General features: G+C 45.4%; 1 protein-coding gene and 1 long non-coding RNA gene across 3 annotated transcripts; one reads left to right on the forward strand and one right to left on the reverse strand.

The window, feature by feature from the left end:
• Nucleotides 1-153: 153 nt before the first annotated feature.
• On the reverse strand, nucleotides 154-3,190 carry LOC132244893 (uncharacterized). The gene is made up of 2 exons (XR_009456722.1): nucleotides 2,545-3,190; nucleotides 154-2,132 (listed from the first exon to the last, which is right to left on the reverse strand). It is a non-coding gene; the product is annotated as an uncharacterized LOC132244893 (long non-coding RNA).
• Nucleotides 424-21,868, forward strand: TRAF3IP3 (TRAF3 interacting protein 3). 2 transcript variants are annotated; one of them, XM_059717619.1, is made up of 16 exons: nucleotides 424-1,502; nucleotides 5,306-5,705; nucleotides 7,160-7,304; nucleotides 8,088-8,145; nucleotides 9,321-9,345; nucleotides 9,744-9,773; nucleotides 10,243-10,338; nucleotides 14,339-14,410; nucleotides 14,819-14,959; nucleotides 16,096-16,233; nucleotides 16,822-16,957; nucleotides 17,879-17,941; nucleotides 18,474-18,533; nucleotides 19,120-19,265; nucleotides 21,214-21,327; nucleotides 21,555-21,868. In XM_059717619.1, exons 2-16 carry the CDS (start codon nucleotides 5,361-5,363, stop codon nucleotides 21,669-21,671), a joined length of 1,686 nt encoding a protein of 561 aa, XP_059573602.1. In that variant the 5' UTR covers nucleotides 424-1,502; nucleotides 5,306-5,360; the 3' UTR covers nucleotides 21,672-21,868. The 2 variants fall into 2 exon arrangements, with proteins under 2 accessions (XP_059573602.1, XP_014456622.3); XM_014601136.3 differs by having other exon boundaries at nucleotides 424-1,216.
• The last annotated feature ends 502 nt before the right edge of the window (nucleotides 21,869-22,370 follow it).

A 22,370-nucleotide genomic window follows, 5' to 3' on the forward strand; every position in this document is an offset into this window, starting at 1 on the left:
ATTTGGAGGGACTGGGATCAGTTCCGAGTTATACAACCACCCACAACTCTCTGCAAGCCAAACATTGAGTTCCCAGTGATTTCAATGGGAGCTGAGGACATTGAAAGTTTTAGGGGTCACATTATCCATCACTGAAGTTAGGAGGGAGTCCTAAAACTCAACAGCGCTAAGTATCTAAACAGCATCATTAACTATGGTATTGGATCACATGCCATGTGCATGTTCTTTTTGTCTCTGCTGTTTACATTTTATAACATCTCAGTTGGAGTTTAAAAAAAAAATAAAAGAAGAGGAGAAATTGAGACAAGGTGTAAATTAAAGCTAAGCTGGCATAATAAAGTATTTTCCAAGGACACATGAAGAACTGAAGGGGAGTCTACCTGAAATACAGAAATCTGAAAGAGACTTGTTTATTCTTTTCGGGCCCAATTCAGGTTAGTTAGGTTCTTTCCACTGAATTCAAGGAGCTTTGCATCAGGACCTTTTTGAAGGCATTCTTTCATTAACGGCCAAATGGTTAATCACACAAATGTACCCTACAAGTGCTGCATCTTTGCCATGTTCTAGCACAGCATACACATGCACCTGTACACTGGATTAGCGTACAAACACCTCCCTCTTCCCAAGGCAGCTGTTTCATCGGCAGATAAAATGGAAGCAATGTAACACAGAGCTGAGCCATGTCACCCGAGCTAAGCTTGTCCGAGGGATTTCTTCCAGGGCTGCTCCATTCACACCAACTGCTCTTATACCCTGGGTGGAATTACCTAACCCCAGGCCCCTTGGAATTGGCAGGAATCAGCAAGCATAATAAAAGACCTGCTGTGCTGTGGGCATAGCTTCCTGGATCCATGCACCGCTTCCATGTGCAGTGAGGGATAACGGTGGCTGGTGATAGCAAAAGTCCAGACTTCTTACATCTCAAGATACCCAAACCACCATACTGAACTGGGCTTCAAGTTGCCTGCTAGCTTTCTGTACCATGTCACAGACTAACGAGACAGGAACTGGGGATAAGCATTGTGGCTTAGCACATTTCCTGTTTTATTAAAAAAAAAAAAAATGGCAGCACAATGAAGTCGCTGGAATGAAGATGTCAGTTAATGCCCCATAACCCAATATCCAACCTTCTCTTTCTGCCTTGAAGCTTAACAGAGGTTGGGGAGAAGATCAGTGATTTGGTGCGTCTACCTCTGGGCTCCCATCGCAAACACAGGTAAGACCTTCACTTCTACGGCTCTTTGTGGATGAACAGCAATGAGCCCTGACACAGGAGAAACCGATAACGTATGTCTGTCTCAGCCCACATTATTGGCGCGGGAAGTTGTAACTTAACAGCAAGTTGGGGTTTCCTTTCATTCATTTCCCTTGGAGGGAGGAGTGCCACAGCATGCAAAGGGGAGATAAAGGGCATGCTAATTAACAGGGGATGGTTGACTTGGGGTGGTAGCGGAAGAAAACAAAACCGGTAGCTTGTCAGAGAGGCCTCAGCAGCTTGCTCGGTGAGTAACGGACCGCACCTTTCTTTCTGCTCCTTTCTTGCTCTAAAGGGGATCTGTGTTAAATCCAAGAGAATTAAAAAGAAAAGGCTCAGGATGCATAGTTGGGAGGTTCTGCAAGGAAGGCAGGAAGGCAACGGCGCTGTCTGTAATGGGCGGCTTCCCAGCACGTAAGGCTCACACAGGATGTGCAGGGCTCAGCACCCTAATTCCGGCCTTGGGTGAGACACTTTTTAACCGTGGGAAGATACCGGCAGAGAAAGAGATTTCTGCCCTTGGCTGACGAACTAGGGAGCAGGGACATTTCTATACGTTTTGTCCCAAAGATGCGTTGTTCACAGCCACGTCCAGTTGTTGCTTTCAGGTTTTCAGGATGTTTAGGTCCAGGGTGTTAGCACAGGCCTCATCTGTCTGTCTACTTCAGAGCCTGTGCAGCTGTTCACCAGCCCCAGCACCAGCCTGCTGTGCTGTGAAAGTGTCTGTGCGTGTGTGTACACAAGTGAGCATGAGAGAGGAGGTCCAAAGTAGGATGACGTTGAGGCAGGAGCAAGAAAGCTGTATCGAAATGATGGGTTTTTGCATTTGATAACTTCTCCGAATGAAAGTTCACCCCAGTAATGTTTCAGAGAGGCCCTGGTGGAGCAGGATTAGAAAATGAGATTAGAATTAGGGATATTACAGGAACATCAAAAACTCTAAGGGTAAACCACATCTCTGAACAAATGTGAGCACGGAGCAAACATATAGTGCAACCTAATCATCCAGAAGATGATTTTTGTCTTTTAGTGTAATCATCTGAGTCTTTATTTTCTTGGTTGGATGGATGAGGTTGTGAAGCAACATATTGATTGTTTATAAGCATGTGTTTTGCCTACTTACAAACAAGAAAAGGATGTCATCTTACTGCACTGGAGTCCCTTTCAATTTAAAAGGAAATTAGTTAGTACAACATGGCAGCATAAGAAATGTGTGCTTCTATTTTGGTTCTGTTATAGTTAGGTAGCTTTTTGGAGGGCAAGTTTTATTATAAAAATCCTCAACCCACCTTACAAACATTAGTTGCCTTGAGGTTTTCCATCAGAGTCAGCAATTTCTCAACCCCTGAAGACAAAAAAATATAGAATGAAATTGCTTCTTGTGTTCATTTTTCTTTGGGCTCCTAAAATCAATTTTTCTTTGTCTCACTTTAATTGAAGCCCCCACCTTTGCTCAACATGTAGCTCTCAGGTACAATGCTGATAAGAGTTATGTAAGTGATGGTGGGGAAAGAGAGATAAAAACAGGAGCCTGAAAGGGCTTGCTGAGGAATTTGATTTTCTGTACCCCTCCCCTTCTGTCTACCTTTCAACTCTTGAGGGGTTTTTTGAGTGCAAGTATGAAGCAAGTGGCCAAACTGAAGATAACATTTAGAGAATATTATGAGCGTTTGCTATGAAAACAATGCAACGTATGCTAATGAGAATCTGGAATACATTTGCTATGAATGGACTTTACTAACAGACGGTGAGCCACCTGTTCCAGCAATGTAAGCCTGACCACAGAGACTTTGTGCATGACACAGAAGTACCGTTTTACATACTTGTCACATGAATGTACATTGCCATGTATGGTCCACAGCCTTGCAATCCAATTTGAAACTGAAACCTAGAACCAGCCAGCACCAGGCAATTCTTCATACCCCAACCAGAAGCTTCCTTCTTATTTTGAACCTGGTGCAGGCAAAGTGGTGAACCCAGATCACAGCTGCACTGGTGTAAGTCAGGAGGAGAGCAATTCAGATCAGTGTTACTTCCAGTCGACTCAGGGGCACATTCTGTTCCGAGGTAAGATGTGGGATACTTATTATAACTGAATGCCAGGGCTTGGATAATATGATACTAAACAGTTTGTAAATCTGGGATTTTCCAGAGTCTCCAACCTTGCCTACGGTCCATCATTATTGACCTCAATGGTACAACTAGGCCAATGCTACGTGCCTTGGAGAATCCCACCCTACTGGGTCATGGGAGCACCAAAGTTTTGCCATTACTCTGCTGGTTCTGAGCCCTTTTGAAAGTACTAGAGCTGGGGACCTGTTGCTTTTCCCCCTTGCACCAGTGAGAATCCAGGCTATCTCTGCTAGATTCAACAGAGATAACACCGGGATGAAAAATAGGAGAACCAGGTTCTCAGCTGGATCCTCTCATCTGATGGAAAGCCAGCCAGCTATTCCAGCCCCAGGGCTACAGCATGGATCTTAAGAGATCAAGGAAGCCAGAATAAAAATTGTTCCAGTGCAGCCATTGAAAATAAAAAGGCAAAAGTTATGCTCGGACTGGCAAGCAGCACACACCATGAAGCACCGAGGCAGGCAGACACTCCCAGCCCCGCAAGCACCCATCCAATCCCAAGCGCCTGGGTGGAAGTGTAGCAAGCTCAAGCAGCGTCCATGGAATGTGCTCAAGGATTATCCGTCTGGATCAAGGAACAGGGAATCCCTTAACTGGCAGTGAAAGTCTGGATGAAGTAGAGTAATGTTTGTTTTGGGGCTTTTGTCAGCATGAGCACTGTGTTCCATTTTCTCTTTCCCCGAGGAAGAGACAAAGACCCAAATACCCTCGATGTGGCCACAATCCTGCAGAACAAAAACAACAGAGCTTGCAATTGGGTAGAGAGTTCTGTGAGAGGGAAGGAGCTATAGCTCACCTTGCCCACCAACACCCTACCCTGCAGGGAGGTAATGCTTAAACAAAGGAGCTTGTTCTTAGTACAGGTCTCTGGTGCGATTTGCCTGCTTTGCTTAGGCCAATGGAAGTGAAAGCAAAAATTACTCCCTGGACCACGCAGTGCCAGACTCCTCTTGCTTCCACTCCTGCATCCACCAGTCTCTCGCTGGAGCGATGTTATTTACAGCAGTAGGGGACTGGATCCAGTGTTACTAGCTGGGCGAATTCAGGACACAGTTACAGCTGGCCAAGCCTTGATGACAGAAAAGGAAGGAGAATGTGTGAAGCATAAAGTGTAAAGTAGCCTTTAAGTCAAGCTACTGCAAAAGGTGAGTTGTGGGACAGAGGGGCTAATAGAAGAAGCAGAGTCATGTTGGAGGTGAGCATCATCTTCAGAGGTTATGAGTTCCTTAAGGTGATGGCATGGAAGCAACCAGGGATTTTTAAATGAGATTCTGTACATATCCATGCAGTGCAGTAACACTTTCTTCGTGCCCCAGGCACCTCTGTGCTTGCACAAGGCAAGCAGGATTTACAAATGCATGCAGCTGCATGAACCTGCTTAGTAGCAAAACTCCCCACACCTGTATTGGGTCCTATACAAAAGGCTGGAAAAACACAGGCATGCGGAAAAAACTTCAAACATATTAGTACAGAAGTATGAGAAATCATTGTTGTTGCTTGTCTATTTATTTAAATAGGATAAGGGATTATAACTAGAAACAGGAGGGTAACGCTGAGCAAAGAAGAAGAATAGCAGAAAGGATTTGATAATGGCAAGATTTAATAGACTGCAGAATAGGTCTCATCACTTAAGACATGAGTGAAACTGCAGTTGATTTTCCAGTTCAAGGAGTACCCCAGATTAGCACATGCATGCGCATTTAGGGACAGAGACACAACAATGATTTTCTGTCAGCACATCTGTATTTTATGACACAGCCTTATTCCTTGGATGCAGCGGGTATCACTCTAGAACTGTGGCTGTGTCTTGGACTTGGCGTCCGTCATCTGTAAAAGTCTCATATGCACTAGTTTATTTTGTAAAGTGTCCAGAAAGACACTTACTTTCGGTGTCTTTCTCTTTCTTACTTTCATTAGGGAAGAGCTCCACCCAAGCCACCAGGACAGAGCTAGGGTAGCGTCGGTGGACACCATGATCAGTCAACCTGAGAAGACCCTTCATCGGCGTAGGAGTCCAAATGAGAGTTATGAAGAGAGGTGTGAGCGGCGGCAAGAGACACGCGAGAACTTGCGGAGGCGAAACAACGTGACCACGTGTCGCCGTATGGGACAATACAGGAAGAAAGAGATGAAGGAGCAGTCCCAGAGCTCCCGCCAAAAGGAGTTTCTGAGAAGAAGGAACCTAGTGACTGAAGCAGACAAGAAACAAGGGAGGCCTCCCATGGGAACGCAAGTGCCTCTGGGACAAGACGGTGGAACGTGGAGTCCCCTGAGCATATGGTCACGGATGGATCTGAGAGCGTCCACAGCCCTCCAGGTAACGGGGTCACAAGCTTTCCATGGGTGCTGAGTGGCTTTGTATGAGGGCATGCCATGTCCACTGAGGTCAACATGGGAGTGGGATCAGAGCCAGGAAGCACTGGAAGGAAAGTTCCAGTTTTGCCATTAGACTCCATATGCTCCCTCCAGGGTGGCATTTTATCATGCCACTCATTACATGCTTTTTCTGCACGCCATATTCTGAGTTTTGATCCCAGAGAGATGCAGCCATGTCTCACAGTGCAAACCTCCATTTCGAGAGCAAACTAAGGCCTCCCCCTTGTGCATATTCTTTCACATTCCCACCAAAAAGCAGAGACTACTATCATAAGCATTTAGCTTTTTCAGTTGATCACATAGAAACATGACTTCCCGCTGTTGTCTTCATTGATGTTAATTTTCTCCTGCTGCTCCAATAACAAGTATTTGACTGTTCCCTAATTTCCGTATCTTTTTACACAGCAGGCCCTATTCCATGTTGTACCCAACCAGCAGTGAGATGTAGTTAGCCACGTTAGTCCAGCACAGAGGCACTAATGCACTTACTAAAAATTAAGCTCCTGTGTGAAGGCTCTAGTGTCACACAGGCAGCCAGGAAACTTTCAGCTTCTTTCCTTTCTACCCCCTGGCCTCTTACCCAGTATTGTTATCTAAAAGACCAAGCTGCAGCGAGCGTCCAAAGACAGTAAAACAACAGCTGGAGACACCACAAGCCTGGCCAAGCCCTTTGGTCTCCTGTATAATGCATGGATGTGCAGGGCAATTATTTAGCGTAATTCCCCCCCATGCATACTAGCATTAGTCCCAGGGCAGTCAACAAGAACCTGGAACAAGTATCTTCATGCATGTGGCACAGGCGCCTTTCACAGACTGTATTTTGTTGGCTGCATCAACCTGCTTTTCCCCTGCAACCCCATCCGAGCCCTCAGGGGAGCTGCGAAGAAGGGGAGGTGGTGGTGAGAAAATTAAAGCAGGTTCTTACTCCTAGCAGTCCAGAAAATACTCATTGCACCTCTGAGGAGACTGGAACAAATACATATGCGTGTGGAGAGCTAGCCACTAGCACTGGTATCAGATAAGGACTACTAACTTAGGACCATTGAAATCTTTTCCCCAGTTCTCAGTATGAACTGAGAAGCTTTTGACCTCCTGGCCTGTCAGAGAGCCCCTTTTTCCCTGCCTGCTAATCTCCCTCTCAACCTCTCTGCCAGCGGCTTCGCCACCACATAGACCAAATCCTCACATTGACCCCACTGCAGGGACTTGGCACCTCTGAAAAATTATGCCCAGAACCTGCTCTCACCCTCTCCTGCAGTCTCCACCGCTGATATTTCCCACAATCCGCTGGCTGCACAATCTATGGAAGAACCCCATATACAAGCACATACACCTTATTGGCTCCTGATATTTAACAGTTTATTTTAAATAAATGCAATTGACTTTTCATTTCAGGTCTCCTGGAACAACAGCATGCCTTTGTTGCATCACAAACACCTTCAGCCCGGCCTCAAAGTGCCCCTAGCACAAAGCAACTCACACTTCTGTGGTGTTTCATCAGAAAGCCTCTTCAGCAAAGAAATCTCCAAACGTAGCCAAGGTACAGAGGGGAAGTGAGGCTGGCAAGGTTTTGTAAAACCAAATTCAGGGTGACTCAGGTCAAGGTGGCATTGTATTCAAGCCTCCAAAGCTCAAGGGAAATGTTTTAGAGCAGGCAGAGAAAGCCTGCCTCCATTGCAAAAGAATATTCTTAGGTGTCCATTCACCGTGGGCTTCATCCTGTATCACAGAAATCTTGGAGTCATTTGTACTGGAATGATATAGGAGCAGGACGTGACCCCCTGGTAACATAATGCAAAGTTCCTCTTGCTAGTAGTCCCATGCAAGTGCTTAAAGAGAAGATATTGTTTATCAAGCAGGTCTGATCAGCCCTTTCTGAACCACATCTGAAGAACACACCAGTTTGGCAGATGATGCTCTCTACAAAGGCGGTCATGAAGTCAGTACCCCAGCCAGCTGTCAATATGGTGCTGGAGGATCTATTGTTCAGTTCAGATATGAAAAGGAGGCCCCTTCCCAATTTAAAAAGCGCTGCTGCTTTATGCAGGGCAAGGACTCTTTGCCAGGGCCTTGGCCAACTTCTATCTGATCTAATTGCTTATCTCCCACTTCCAGCTTCGGCTGCAGACAGATTTCTGCTGTGCCTCTTGTGCTAAATTAGGGTGTGTTGCTGCATGCTGGTTTCAACTGCCATGTTTCACCCTAGAAATGGCTGCATGTCAGCAATACTTAAACTTGGAAGGAAAGTGTGAATGGCAGCAAACATATTACTTATTTACAACTTAGGAACCAGAACCACATCCTCTCAATTTTATTTCCACAGGCACTCAGACACTGGCAGATTCTAGCACAATAAAGATAGACTCGAGCCAGCAAACAGAGTAAGTATTTGGTCACCTATCCAACTGAAAGCTTTCCTCAGTAGGAAGGTGAATTTAGCGATCGCTGCAGGATACCCTGAGGTTGTCATAAAGGTAGTTCTGTAGGAAAAGCACTTTGCATTAGCATTATTTACTGCTATACGTGGTAGGGCATTGTTGGCACCTGCTACTTGAAGGGCTGGGTCAAGCATCCAGCATGTGTCCGATGATGGCAGCCATTGTGAGAACCTAGTATATAAGAGCTGTCTGCCCAGCTAGGAGCATTGCCTAGTGGAGCTGCAGGAGGAGCACCCAGGAGGTAAGGGCAGGAGCTTATGGGGATGACTAGGAGGCTGTTGGTCCTTAGCATGACTTAAAACTGCACTTTGCTGGGGATGGATGGCCTGGTGGGGCTCCTAGTGATGTAGGAGCCCCAAGGAAATGCCAGGCCAGTTACCTTCCTTGTGAAAGGTATGTTGGGGTGCCTTAATAACTCCAGCTCCCACAACTAGGTGGGTAACTTATAGTAGGGCTGAGAAGGTGGACCTGGGTGAGAAAGTGAGCTAGATGCTTAGAAGTCTGACTTAAGGCACCCTTGACTGATTGATGCTGGGGCCAGGACCAGAAAGGTCAAAAGGGGCCAGAGGGACACCCAGAATTGAGGGCCTAAGGTTCAGATTTGCCTTGGAGGTACGGCCAAAGGTGCTGGGGGGGCACACCTGAGAGGGGGAAGAGTTCAGGGAGTGAGACCACCCAAAATGAGGGTGGAGTAGGCTGCCTGATTGGAGGGATCCAGTTGGGGTCCAGACTGGAGGCTTATGGGGCCCAGTGTGGGGCTGAAGATCATAAGAACTATGATGCCATCTGCAAGGTGTGGGCTGTGGTGTGAGGGAGGTTGGAGCTGCAGATGGCACCCCCCTGGTATTGGGGCAGTAATGGGCAGTTTCCCGTATTATACCAACCGTTTAGAGAACAGCGAAGTTATGGCAAGTGAGACTGGGTGAATTGCCCCATAAAGACAGGTGGGTGGGCTGGCAGGAGACCCGGCCCTGAGAGCTGCCCTCATCACACTATACTAATCTTTCTAGCTGGACCTCTGCCTAGTGGATATTCTTAATGTACCCATTGCGCTGGTCTCTTTCACAAAATCTGTATCATGTGCATCTTAATAACTTTTTTTTTCTCTCTTACTTTAGTTGTGGAATAGCAGTGTTGGATAAGGTAAGCAGAACACAAGAACTGGTAGAGAAATACCTAAGAATCCCCTTGCCCTTGTATCAAAGGGCCAATTCTGTAAACGGAAGAAGAAATTCATCCTAGGACACAGATGACAAAGTATGCTGGAAACTGAGACCTATGACACTACTACTTCTATTGCACTAGAGGAGGGCTATCATATATAATTATATCACACACTATTGCCCCCAGACTTACTGGACTCAAACTCCTACACTTGTCACTGTTTCTTGCAAACAGTTTTAGTCTCTTATGAGTTGATTTGGGCAGGTTTTATTTATTTATTTATTTATTTTTAAATCTCGCATTCCACTTGGTCCAAAAAAAATAATACTAAGTGAGATGATCCTGGGTTGTTAATGTACTTTTCTTTTTAATTTTAGGAAATAATTCAGCTTTCTAACTACCTCAAGGTAAGTATGCAAAAACCCCACCAATACAGTTCTAATAGTAGGTGAAGGGCAAATGTAAAACAAAATACTTCTGCTAAGCTGGTAACCCCCATCTAGTGTTAGCATGGCCAGGAGAGCCCAAGAAGCAATCACTATAGTCCAGAAAATAGGTTCTCAAATACAGGGGGGAGTGAAAAATGGCTGTAAGAAGTCCTGGGGATTAAATGGGTTTCTCCGGGATGTTCCAGTGAGGTTCGGGCACTACGGCAATGTCTACACGTGCTTGAATGAACGTTGGCCTACTTTAATGCATCACAAAAAGTTGTGCTCTTTAGCTAATGTGCATTAAAATAGACTAATCCCCCCCCCTTTTTTTTCCCCCTAGTACTCCACCATTGAGGTTCTAGTCTTAATGCACCCTAGGTAATGTGCATTAATTGAATGTGTAGATGCAACCTACATGAGTCTGGATCTCTTATTTAACCTGCAGGAGGCGCTGCACCGAGAGCTGTTGCTGAAGCAGAAGATGGTGGTTTTACAAGGGCTCTTATCCACGCTGCTGCAAGCATCAGAAAAATCTTGGCAGGTACCAAACTGCCAGGCTGGGGCTCTTGGGTGTTGTTGAGCGTGGGAGATCCCAGCTCCCCTCTGAGTCTTAAGTGTGCGAAGGGAGATGCTGCATCTCTTGTTTCTACCCACTAACACACACTAGGATTTCTTTGCTTTCCTGATGGAGACGAGAGAGATCTCAAGTGGAGCAGCGTCGGCAAGTCTCAGAACTGTTTAGCCTGCAGAAAAAACTAACAAAAACTTCCTTACCCTGCTCCTTAACATTATTTAATTTGAGGACCAGCTGAAATACAGGATTAGGTAGAAAAAGGGGCTGGCTTCTTTTAGTAACTCTCAAGATTTTCTTCTCTTTCTGGTACTATTTGGAGGGAAACAGCATTTTCTTTTAATCTTTAAACTGAAAAATTTGGTGTGTGGGTTTTGTTTAATACTTTGCTAAGGCTTTATTTCTACCCTGTGAGGCCTTGCCCCCATTTCTAACTCTTTCCCCATTAAAGAGTAAGAAGGGAGGAGCGCACAGAATCTGCAAAGAAGAAACTGTTTTTAATTCAAAACAAATGTCTGCTTAAAACTTATCTAAGCATTTTAATTAAAAACAAAACCCAAATGAAGTCTTTCCCTTCTTCCCCCCAAAATAAATAAAGAAATAAAAAAAGATGGTTGACAAGCCATTTTCACCAGTATCTCCTTGACTTAGAAGAAGCACCTCCATCTCACTCTGTTTCCTGCAGATAAGCAAAGAAGAACAATAGGGACATCCTCTATAACCTCTCTAGCAGCCTGCTGATTTGCATGGCCCTACTGCACTGTGCCAAGGCTCTACCCTGCTAATTTAGGGCCTGAGAAGGAATCCAGAATGATGCTTTCAGTCTATGCCACTCTTGTAAATGTAAAGGAATTCATTTCTGGGGAGGATGCCAGGCTCACAGTTTTGGGAGCTGAACACCTCTATCTACCCCCTGATCTAGAATACAGCCAGTAGCACAAACACCCCTTGAATACTGTTTCAGTCCTGCCACTTGAAGTCCCTTGTAGTAAGAGCATAGCTTAGTCTCTCTGAGAGAACCACCCAGGAGGTGAAAGCCAGCTGAGTACCAGTATACATATATCCTATGGCTGCTCAGCCCCAGAACACAGGTCCAGGGCCCCAAGTGCAGCAAAGCATTTGATATTGGATGACTCAATAGGAGTTAAGCCCACACACTTAAATGTTAAACACCTGCTGACATACTCTGCAGAAAGAGCCCTTACCACCCAAGTCCCTTGTTCAGTGTATCATGGAGAGGCATTTACCAGTAACCATGCTTGGTCCCAAAAGCACTGAAGTAGAGTTAAGCTGCTATGTCTGGAAGTTGCAAGCCACAATACAACTGGTATTATGACCCCATTTAAAATAACAAATAGATGGCACAAAAATAAAACCAACCAGACTGTTAAAATAGTGGTTGATTTGAAACCATGCTGCAAAAATGTATCTGAAAGAAGTCTGTCAGGACAGAGGAGCCAAGCAATTGGGTGAGATGTAGTGAAAAAAAAAATAACGTTAGATGTGCTGTGGTTTTGAAACTTCCGCCTTGCAGTATTTCTTCATGTATATATTAGGAGCAGGAAAAAACACCCTAACACACACACTGGCAGGAAGTAGCCATGAAACCTCAGATGAGAAGCAGGTGGGTGCACTTTGCTTCTTTATCTTTGCTGTAAGAAAGATTTCTCTGCTTTTTAGCTTTTCTTCAGAGAGAGTAAAAATGACTTTGCAGCTGGTTTGGCATTGAAACCAATGCAAATGAATGTTATAGTTAGGAATTGGTCCTTTGGGAGCATCTTGGACCATGTGACGGATGGATAGGCTAGAAAAAAGACTAAGGTAAGCGGGGCTTTGCAGACCACAGCTGGCAAATGAAGTCCTTAGCAGGTCCCTTCTGAAATCATTTGTGTGGGGAATTAGGTGCGGGTTGCCATGCTGCTATAATGAAATATGGCATCAGATAGTAGGGCAGTTCCTAAGAGCTATCAAACAATTATGAAGTGAAAAGGAAAAGAATGTTCTGGCTATAATTTAAATGATGCTGGGAAACCTTGTAGGATCTTAATTTAGATTTATGGGTGCATCTAAGTGAATGGGCTCATCAGTACAGCAGGAGGGTGACAAACAGTTAAACTGATGGGCTTAGCTTCTTGACTGCTGAGTTCTGTTTCTGCTGTGTTATTATCTAGATTTAGGAGGCTTGCACGGCAGCTATCTGTGCCTCAGTCAGAAGGAAGGCTGCCCTCTGAAAAGGGAAGCATCAAAGCGGCTAGAAAGCTTAATTAAACATGGTTTCTAAAATAATTTGAGACTCTCAGATGAAAGCAGCTAAGTAAGTTTGGTGTTGTCACAATAATTAGCAAAACATAATTAGGTTTGAAGTGCAAATGCATCATTTTAATGCTTCCTGGTCCAGGCTTTTGGAAGTTTCGGGTCTTTGCGCCTAGTTTACAGGCGTTTTTGGTGGGAGCTGCCAACTCTGTTTCTGCCACAGATTAGACCCACTTTTCTCCATTGTGTTTTGCACAGGGGTGGTGTTTATGTAAAACAAATACAGTTCATGAACACTGCTTAAAATTGCATCTGTCAACTAGGTATTAAAATGACTAGCAGGAAGCAGAAGGGAAGAAACATCAGATACAATCTACCAATCAGAGGAAAGCCAAAGCACTGCAGTTGCCGCAAAAAAAAAAAAAAATCACCTGATGGACGCACATGGAGCATCTAGGGTTTTACAGCCAACTTATTAGGAGTGCCCACGTAGACATCCGATTTTCTGAGCTAAAACCAAGACCAAAAAGTACCAGTGTTCTTCAACTTCTGTTGATTTGACTCCACGTGAAACTGGGTTTTTCAGCATAGCTAGAAATCTGATCCAAGGGATCCCGAGCAGATAATCAAAACCAAGGCACCCCAAAAAATCACTGGTCACCTCTGTAAACATGCATGCTGCTCCTTTCCTCTGACCTACTATGTGCTTCTTTCTGAACTTGCATTCTGGCTGCTAAGGCCGAATACCGGGATTGGTAGTAGTGTTTAAAAAACAGCTGCCACCTAGGAGGATTCAGAGACGAGAAAGACAACAACCCTGACTAAAACTATGAGAACGAAGAGCCAAGAGGGGCATACTGGGGATTTCTTACCAGTCCCCTCCGGATGGATGGCTACAACATGGTCTATCCTTACGTTTTGCCAGCATGGGTGTTCTAGCTATGTCAGTTAGGCGACAGGGGGAAAATGTTGTGAAAAGCCCCATACAGATGTAGTTATTTTGGCAATAAAAGTCTTTCTGCCAATGCTCAACTGAAATTACCCCCTTTTGGCAAAAGAGCGGTGTGCCCATGAAAACTCTGTGAGTAAACCCAAATATAGATGAGTCCTGACTCTCCCATCGATAGTGCCTTGTATAGTCATGTATACCTGTACAGGTATCCCTTTTGCTTAGGTTTCAAAAGCCTGCAAGGAGAGTTGGGTGTCATGTCTCTTTCTAGTATCTTACATGCAACATAAGTCTTAAAATTGTATCTGCTTTTTAAGAAAAGGAGCACAGCACAGAGAGCGCTGCAATGTGAGAGAATTGGGAAGCATGAAACAAAGCCACGTGGCCAGTTCTGGTCTCAGCGCAAGTTCTTACACATCCTTTTGCCTTTAACTTTCCCTTTCATCGGGAGCCCCTGCCCTCCTGCACCTGGTATAGGTGGTTGGAGGGAAAAGAAGGCGAGATGTGTTTAAAGCTGTTCCCCTTTTTCCTCAAAAATTTTGAAATTTCTCAGGTTTATTTTTAACTTTAAATGTTGAGAAGAATTTCCCCAGGTCCAAATCACTCATACAGTCGTTGCTATAGGGACAAAAGAGAAAGGAAAGAAGAGCAGAAAAACCATGAGCAATTCAAAGCACAGAAACAATGGAAACACTGAGGAATCTGCAGACAGTACTGGTGTAATTCAGTAATTCCAGACCTAGACTCATTTGTTTGGTTTTTTTTCAGGGGCAGCTGAATGAAGATAAGCTGAAGTGCAAACTCAGGACCCTGGAAAACAAGCTGCAGACCTGCACCCAGGTAACCAACTCACCTCTTCAAAAAACAAACCACAGCTTCCATGTGAAACACCACAGTTGGATTGGGTTTCATTTTCTGAATCCATGTAGGTCTAAAAAAAAAAAGAAGTTCTCTATCATACTATTGTTCTAACTGCTACTAATTTTGTTGCCTTGACACAGCACGTGTGCTAAAGCTCAAGTCTGATGAGGTCCATCACACTTGGGAATAATCTGCTAAGGGTGGTGACAGTGGAGATATTAAAAAACAGAGCCAGCACAAAGCCACGGTGGTTGTGTTAGAGCTGGAGCCTGATGGATGGACCAACTAAGATCTTTCAAGTGTCTTTGGACTGAGCTATTCTGTTTTACCAGTGGAGGCCTGGCTGTTCATGGTTAACCAATTCTCAGTTCAATTCTTCCTCTAAAGAGTTGCACCAAGGAGGGGGTGAAGAAGATCCTCATAGAGATGGAGGACCAAAAGCAGACCTATGAACAGAAGGCAAAAGAGGCCATTCAGAAGGTGCTTGAGGAGAAACTCCAAGCAGAAGAGCAGCTCCACAACACTCAGGTGAGGAGCGGGGATCCTGGTTGCATCAGTTTCCAGGCTACCGGAAAAAAATGACACTAGTTCAATTGCCTCGGGCCAAATCCTGCTCACATTGAAATCAGTGGCAAAACTCCTCTCCACTTCAGTGAAAGAGGGATTGCATTTTTTACTATTAAAAACAACTAGGAGTATTTTCAAATCGCATGAACCACATGACGGATAGTTAAACACAGCCAGAAAGAGAAGTGCTACCGCCTTGACCAGTTGTAGGATTTGTCTCCAATATTACTGCGTTTTTTCAAATGCACATTGAGAGAAAAGAGAGCTCAGTATGGCCCTGCTTTGAAGTTGATTTAAAAAAAGAAATCTTAAATCGTTAAATATTGTCCCTAGAAAAGCTGTCCCACATCCAGTTCTCTGGGCCAGGGGGTAGATTTGGATTGGTATTTTCAGTTGTGCATAACCCTCCCCATAGAAGCAAAATACATCCATAACCAGTGACTTCAATTTGCTGACATGCACAAGAATTCAAATGATGTCCCTGTACCATCTCAAAGCACTTGCAGGAAAAGCCACTGTTGTGCATAAAGCCCCGAATAGATGGAAAAACTCCTTTCCTGTTTCTCTGCATCCAGGAGGTGGCACCATATTCTAGGATTTCTGTGCTGCTTCAGGAAACAAAAGCAGGGCAATTACAGTCACATTGCATTACCAATGTGCAGAAAGGGCTTCCCCTTCTTTTCCCAAAGGCTGCTAAAGAACGTGCTCAGCACATCACCTGGAAGGGGCAAACCACACCTCATTAGGATATATGTGGCATTCGTGCTGCAGTTTAGCACATACATAAGTGGGAAACCAAACAAATGACACTATAAATTTCTCTTTTTCGCTGCTGGAGTTTTGCAGCCCTTTTCACGTCAATACATGGAGCAGGGAGTCTTAAAGGATGGGCACCAGGGCTGCTGAATCAGTCACTGAAACTTTGCCAGTGTAAGATTAACGGGCATAAATGCATATTAAATCGATCTAGAGTGGCACCAGTTTAACTAAAGGGGTATGAAATTACAACGCTGTTGTTATCTCAGTGCAGCTTCCTATTTTGACCGGTCCTAAACTGGGTAAACCGACTCTACCATTACTGTTGTTTTGCCTCCCAGAGATCCCTGGCTGTCTCGGAAGAAGATTGTGCCCTCTGGAAAGAACACTATGAGACTTTAAAAGCAGACTGGAGTGAGATGACCAGCAAACACACTGAGCTAGAGAACAAACTCCACATTTTGCAGAATAAACTGCAAGTAGGTTCACTCTAACACGTGGTTGCACTGTGTGATAGTCCATCAGAAACCCCAGGTATAAGACAGTGCCATTGAGCGGCTTTCATTCACAGATAGCATTGCTATGGTAACTGGCACGCCTCTTCCAAATTAGATCATTTAGGGGATTGTTAGATTTTTCTTGGTCTGGTATTTTGTACACCAACTGGTTACATCTCCGTGAAACGTCATCCCCTCCTCCTCACTGGTGTCCTGGCCTTCCAGTTTGAGTAATTGCCTAACTTCCCCCTGAGATACTGGATACACAGAGATATTCCTCTCTTCCTGGACTGCACAGTTGTGCAGCACTCCTGTCTGTAGTTATATATTCCCCATGTCCTATGCCAGATGAGGCTGCATTGCAATTCAGGGTTATGCAGCAATCGCAACAGAATATACAAATCCACATGCTGGTGGACAAACAGTAGCTTTAGTTTTGTGGTTAAACAATAGAAGCTGTAAGGGAGCGAACGCCCAAAGGCTGCCTCGCATGTCTAGAAGCCAGCCTCATGGTTGGTTTGGAAGGACGCTGCGTGCAGTGCCCTGATGTTGCGATTCCCCTCTACACAGTGGGCAGACTCCCAGAACAACCAGCTCCACGGGGCCCTGCGCCATCTGGAGAACGAACACACGGATCTCGACTCCAGAATCAAGGTCTTGCAGGAGGACAACGCGCTCAAGGCACAGCACGTCAGTGCCTTGGAAGGTACAGAGCGGAGGGGAAAGAGGGTGGCACTTGCGTCAGAGATTTGTATCTATTTAGATTTCCAAAAAACGGCTCAGGGCAGCTTATGCACGACTCCGATATGAGAAAATACTTTTTAAAAATCCCAGTGGTTAAAGCGCAACATTAAAAAAAAACCTTTTTTAGTGGTTTTTGACACCTCCACTTGGAAGAGCCCTTGATATCCTATGGGGCACCTATGCTAAGTGCATTTGTTCCCTACCTCACCTTATGAAAACTGACTTCTAAGAAAGTTGTGCAACTCTCAGAAGAGAGAGATCTGGGCTCGATTCCCATCTCTGCCACAGACTTTTTACATGTCCCTGAGCAAGGCACTTCACCTCTCTGCACCTCAGGTTTCCCCAGCTGTAATTTGGGAAAATATAGGTCCATTTCATGTGCCTGTAGAAAATGAATGCATTCATAACTATTTGAAGGAATGCACAGTGATTGCTCAGAATATAGGTGGATGCTAATCACATTATTAAGCATCAGATCAGACAGACGCTGGGAAAATCAGTTAGTGCTCATGTGACTATTTTAAATGTAATAAATAAAAGTAAACGAACAACAATCGAGTGACATCTCTGCCTCTACAACAGATTAAAGCCCCACAAAATGTCATTTAAATTAAACCAAAACAGAGCCGTATCTATTAGCCTCCCATCGGTGGTTAAGTCGTATTGTTTTGGACATGTAAATAATGCCCCTAAATTGTTTGCAACCTAAAGAAAAACTCGGTTTCAGTTTAGAAGAACTAAAGCTCCCAGCACACTTCATTCCACCCTCCAGAGGCCATAGAGAATTTAGGGAAAGGAAGCCAGCCACACTTGTGCAGAAATACTAAGAGAGTTTTTGTCATCCATGGCAAACGATTACTGATCAATTCTTTGTTAATTCCAGATAAACTGAAAAATGAACAAATCCAGAAGCTGACACTGGAAGAAGCCCTCAGTCACCTGCACAGTAAGTAGCACTGATGCGGAGGGGCTGAAGGTCAGGCCCTGCTCTCACTGACACCGCTGCAGCACCTGCATCGTGGTGCGCTTGATGCTGTTGCCCAGCCCCATCCATGCAACAAGGCAGCCCTATTGGGGTCTGCTGCAAGAACATCAGACTTTTCCATTCAGAATAACACCTTCATGCCAGTTATTTGGAGATTAACTCTTCTAACAGGAAGACCAGCATCAGGAGACGCAAGTCCAGTTGCATACCTTCGGGTGCAGGCATGCAATCCCACTACTTTCAGCACAGTTTTCTGGGCGTAATTTTCCTGGGAATTATATAAGTGAAGTGAAATGAATCAAGTCACTAGTCACAGGGAACCTGCTCATAGCTAGTTATGAAGCCTTAGTTTCCATCTAGCTACCACTGAAAAGCCACATCCGAGGAGTGCTGAGGTAGGAGAAAGTGCAGTTTAGAAGAGGAAGAGGCAATGCCTCTGATTAAATGGATGTGTTATGTCTTTGGCAATAATAGTGTCCTGTTCTGTTCACAGACCTGCTACAAACCCAGTCTGAGGAGCAGAGTGCTCAGGCAGAGGTGATACGAAGAAAAGGTCAGCAAAATGTGTAACTCAGATGCTAGAAGCCTGTTACGCTTTTAATATAATGAGGAGGTTAAGCGGTAACTTCATGTGCAGCCTTCATCGGCAGAGCATAAGGAAATGTCACCTGTTCACAACAGGCTATATTCCTAGCTGATGTAAACTTTAGTTCCGTTATTTTTATATATATATATATATATAAATACAATAAATTAAATTGATTTCAAACTCTGTTTCGGTGGCAATGCCAATATTTTTTTGCCTACTAGGATTCATTTCTATTTTCCTTGGAGTTCAGGGCTAGTTGCAATTAAACAACCACATTTGGGAATTTGGACCTTTCCCTCCTCAAAAAAAGCTTCCGTTGCCCAATTTCTTTTTAACATTTCCAGTTAAATATGTTTTTAAATATTATCAATTCCCCCCCATGACAGAGCCCTCTGAAAATGAAATCATCTCCCACTCTTGTTCCCAGTTGCTTAGCGTCCCAATACATTAAAAAAAAACCATGCAGAGTTAAGAATCAATTTGTAGAGCAATAAAGATGCAGACTAAAAGCCTGGACTTGTTTCTCATTGGAAGTCTGGCTATTTTTTAGATCAAATTTTAACTATGCAGCAGCCCCCCAGCCCTGTCAAAGAAATACAAAACACTCTGTTCAAGCAGCCGCAAGATGAGGAAAAGGAAAACCTGATGGACCAGTTGCAAAAAAGGACATCTGCGCTCAAAGCAAAGGAAAAAGAGGTGAGCGGGTGACTAAGTATGTTAATGAGATTAAATGATCTTGTTAGAAGATTAACTGCTATTTTAAAATGCTTTCAAAGGCAGAAATGAAAATGTTGCACAATGATTTTTAGAAGCATCCATCCTAATGGCACTGAGTTGTCTGATTCAGGATACACGAGTGACACCAATTCTGACCTCAGCAGAAACCCCTCTGGTTTTCATCCAAATTATTTCCAAGTGGCATAACATTCTGGGAAATTCAAGCTGTTTACCCCGTCTTTAAATTCACAAAGTATTTCACAGCTAGCCGAAACTTTACAGGCTGAAGCTGAAGTTATACTTAAAGCTTTGTACAGCAGCCCAATGCTGCAGATAACTCTTGGATGGACGAAAGTCCAGGGCTATCAAAATAACCAGCACAGGTGTGCATAATCTTCCAAAGCAGTTTACGCTCCAAAGCTGAGATTATCACCTTTGGGAAAAGATGGAAGAGAGAAGAGCACTTTTGTACCTAGCAAAAGGAACTAGCATCAGAAGGCACATTTAAAAGTGGTTCTTGCACACAGCCAGATACCCAAGGAATCCCACGCTCCTTCCTCTTGTTTCCTGGTGGTGGGACAGGCAGAATAGAGCTGCCCGGTAGGCAGTACTGTGGGAGCCACTGCTCTGCAGAGATGTACCCAGCCCCTTCAAGGGTGCAGGAGTTGGCATCCCAGCGGACTACCCTGGGCCCGGCGGGCAGTTTGCCCTCTGTAAAGTGCTTCTCAGGAATTGCCAGTGGTGCAGTAGCAATAACTTCTGTCTTGCCACAGACCGGCTTGTGGCTTTGCTAGCTCCAGCGCAGCCCGGCTTCCACGCTTCACAGAAAGGGAGAGTCCGGGGGAACCTTACAGAGTGGGGAGGCTTTTGGCATGTCAGACCAGGGGCATGCATGGAAAATAAAGGACCGGCTCTTGTAAAGTTGAGCACGGTCCATGGGATAGGGGCTGTGGGGAGTCTCCCCCAAGCTCTCTCCTGGCTTAAACCCTTGCGAGAGGCGGCAAGAAGAGCTGCGGGCTCCGTTTGTTTATGAGACGTGGAGGGATTGTACACAGGGATTTACAAAATGAGCTTTTCCCCTTTACGGGCCTCCGCTCCCTCGGGGCACGGCATGTCCTGGTGAGCCCAGGCCATATCCTCCAGCGCACTGGACACAGGGCCCAGGTCCAAGTCAGCTGAGGCAGAGGCTTGCCAAAGGAAACGAGGCCAAGTCAGGCCAGGCCACAGCGGACACCGAGCTGACCCTCGCAGGGGACCCCAGCCCAGACCACGGAGCTGACCGAAACCCCCGCACCGTGCCCAGCCCCGAGAGCAGAGCATCCCCTCAAACCCAAGACATGAAAGCGGGCACTTTGGTAGCTGAGGAGGCAGCAGGAAGGGCAACAGCTTCTTCCAAAACGGCCACCTGAGAGAGCACAACTGGACCCAGTTAGATGGGTTTGAGGGAAAAGGCCTGCTCAGGGCAACCCTGCCAGGAGGAGAGCTGCCGAGGCTGGGGCTGCCCGTTTTTTTGATCCATTTAAACTCATCTTTCAGAAGTCAGGGAGGGTCTCTGTGGGAGCAGGAAAGCCTGCTTTCAGTCTCTCAACAGTGTTTAATCATAGTCTTTTTTATTTTTTTGGAGGGAGAAACAGGGGAATTAACTTTTCTTCTCCCTGCTGCCAACATAACCGCACTGCAAGCCACAAGCCTGACAATACACAGGCAGAGGCCACGCACCTTCCTTCCCGCCACCGTCCTCCGGCTTCCTTCAGGCTGCCGTGACCAAAAAAAAAGCTTCACTTAACCTTGAGACAACAATATTCAGAGTGGGAGTGAAAGTCCCTCAGGATGTCACGGCTCTGGGTGGGCCCTTTCCCACTGAGCCCTACCCCTAGCCCCAGCAGTGCGGCGGTGACTGTTTGAATGACCGTGGGTTTTGTTCCAGTGCGCAGAGCTCCGCGCCGAGCTGGAGGCCCTGGGTGACGAGTACCGCTCCTGCCTGACCAAATTACATCAATGCCGGGACGAGCTCAATCAGCTCCAGGGAAGACAATCAAAAGTAGGAGCCGCTCCTTATGACCGCGTCCGCTATTGCCTGCCGCAAATAAGGCTGAGCAGTTTCAGGCTTTTGCAGGCTGCCAGCAGGAGATGGGTGCTGGGGAAAGTGGTTTTTCACGTGCTGGGACGTGAGGGGGAAGTTTGGTTGTATTTGTGTCCAGATCAGGGATAAAATTACAATTTTCCCTGGCTCCTGACTCACTGACACCACTCGCTCCTCTCTTACAGAGACAATGCGGCCTCTGGATTCCAGTCCTAATGGTGGTGATAGCAGCAGCTGTAGCAGCTTTCCTAGCCAACCTTATGCCCCCAGAATACATGCCAACTACCTCAGCTCCATACTGACTCAGATCATGAGTTTTCACTGTCATGTACAAAAAAAAAAGGCTATTTTTTATATATGCACAGTAAGTACTTGAGGGATTTTTCCCCTCCATTTTGAGCTGGTCTCACTCTGAACTCCTCGTGATCTAATAAATGCTGTGAGATCATTCTTGTCGCTCCCATTTTTATTCGTTTTTAATTAAAGCTTCACTGCTGAAGGTTTTGTGTCTGCTTTCCTAATGTCAAAATGCCACATTGCAAGGCACCCACATCTACTACTCTACACTTAGGGCATGGGCACAGGCTTACAGGTTACCTGGAGGTTAACGAAGACAGGGATTTACAGCCTGTCAGTGACTCTACGTACACGAACATGCCCGTGGGCAGTTCCCAAGTGAAAGAAAGGGGCGAGCTGCTACATACGTTAGCTTTTATTCACTGTGGGGTAAGGAAGGGCACAGGGCATTTGTGACGGAGCACTTGACCAGCTATAAGTCTCCATCCTCATTTAATTTACAGTAATGGGTGTTGTGGGCCCATGCCCATTAGCGGAAAAGCAGCTCGCTAGAAAACACAAAATACCTAGTGCACTAGGGGATGGAAATCCATACTTCCACATAAGTAGGCAAGCACTTTTGCAGGCCCTTCTGATTGTACCTTAGTGAGTCCTGCAGGATCTTCCTCTCCATCCTCTTTCCAATCCATATTATAAGGCACTAA

This window comes from Alligator mississippiensis, chromosome 14 (genome assembly GCF_030867095.1).
Source record: "Alligator mississippiensis isolate rAllMis1 chromosome 14, rAllMis1, whole genome shotgun sequence".
NCBI lineage: Eukaryota > Metazoa > Chordata > Crocodylia > Alligatoridae > Alligator > Alligator mississippiensis.

Excerpts from the sequence above, each read along its gene's own strand:
- TRAF3IP3 (XM_059717619.1), top strand. The coding sequence starts at position 5,361 with ATGATCAGTCAACCTGAGAAGACCCTTCATCGGCGTAGGAGTCCAAAT. Across the intron at positions 5,706-7,159 it reads GAGCGTCCACAGCCCTCCAG|GTCTCCTGGAACAACAGCAT; the intron begins GTAACGGGGTCA and ends TTTTCATTTCAG. Across the intron at positions 10,339-14,338 it reads CATCAGAAAAATCTTGGCAG|GGGCAGCTGAATGAAGATAA; the intron begins GTACCAAACTGC and ends GTTTTTTTTCAG.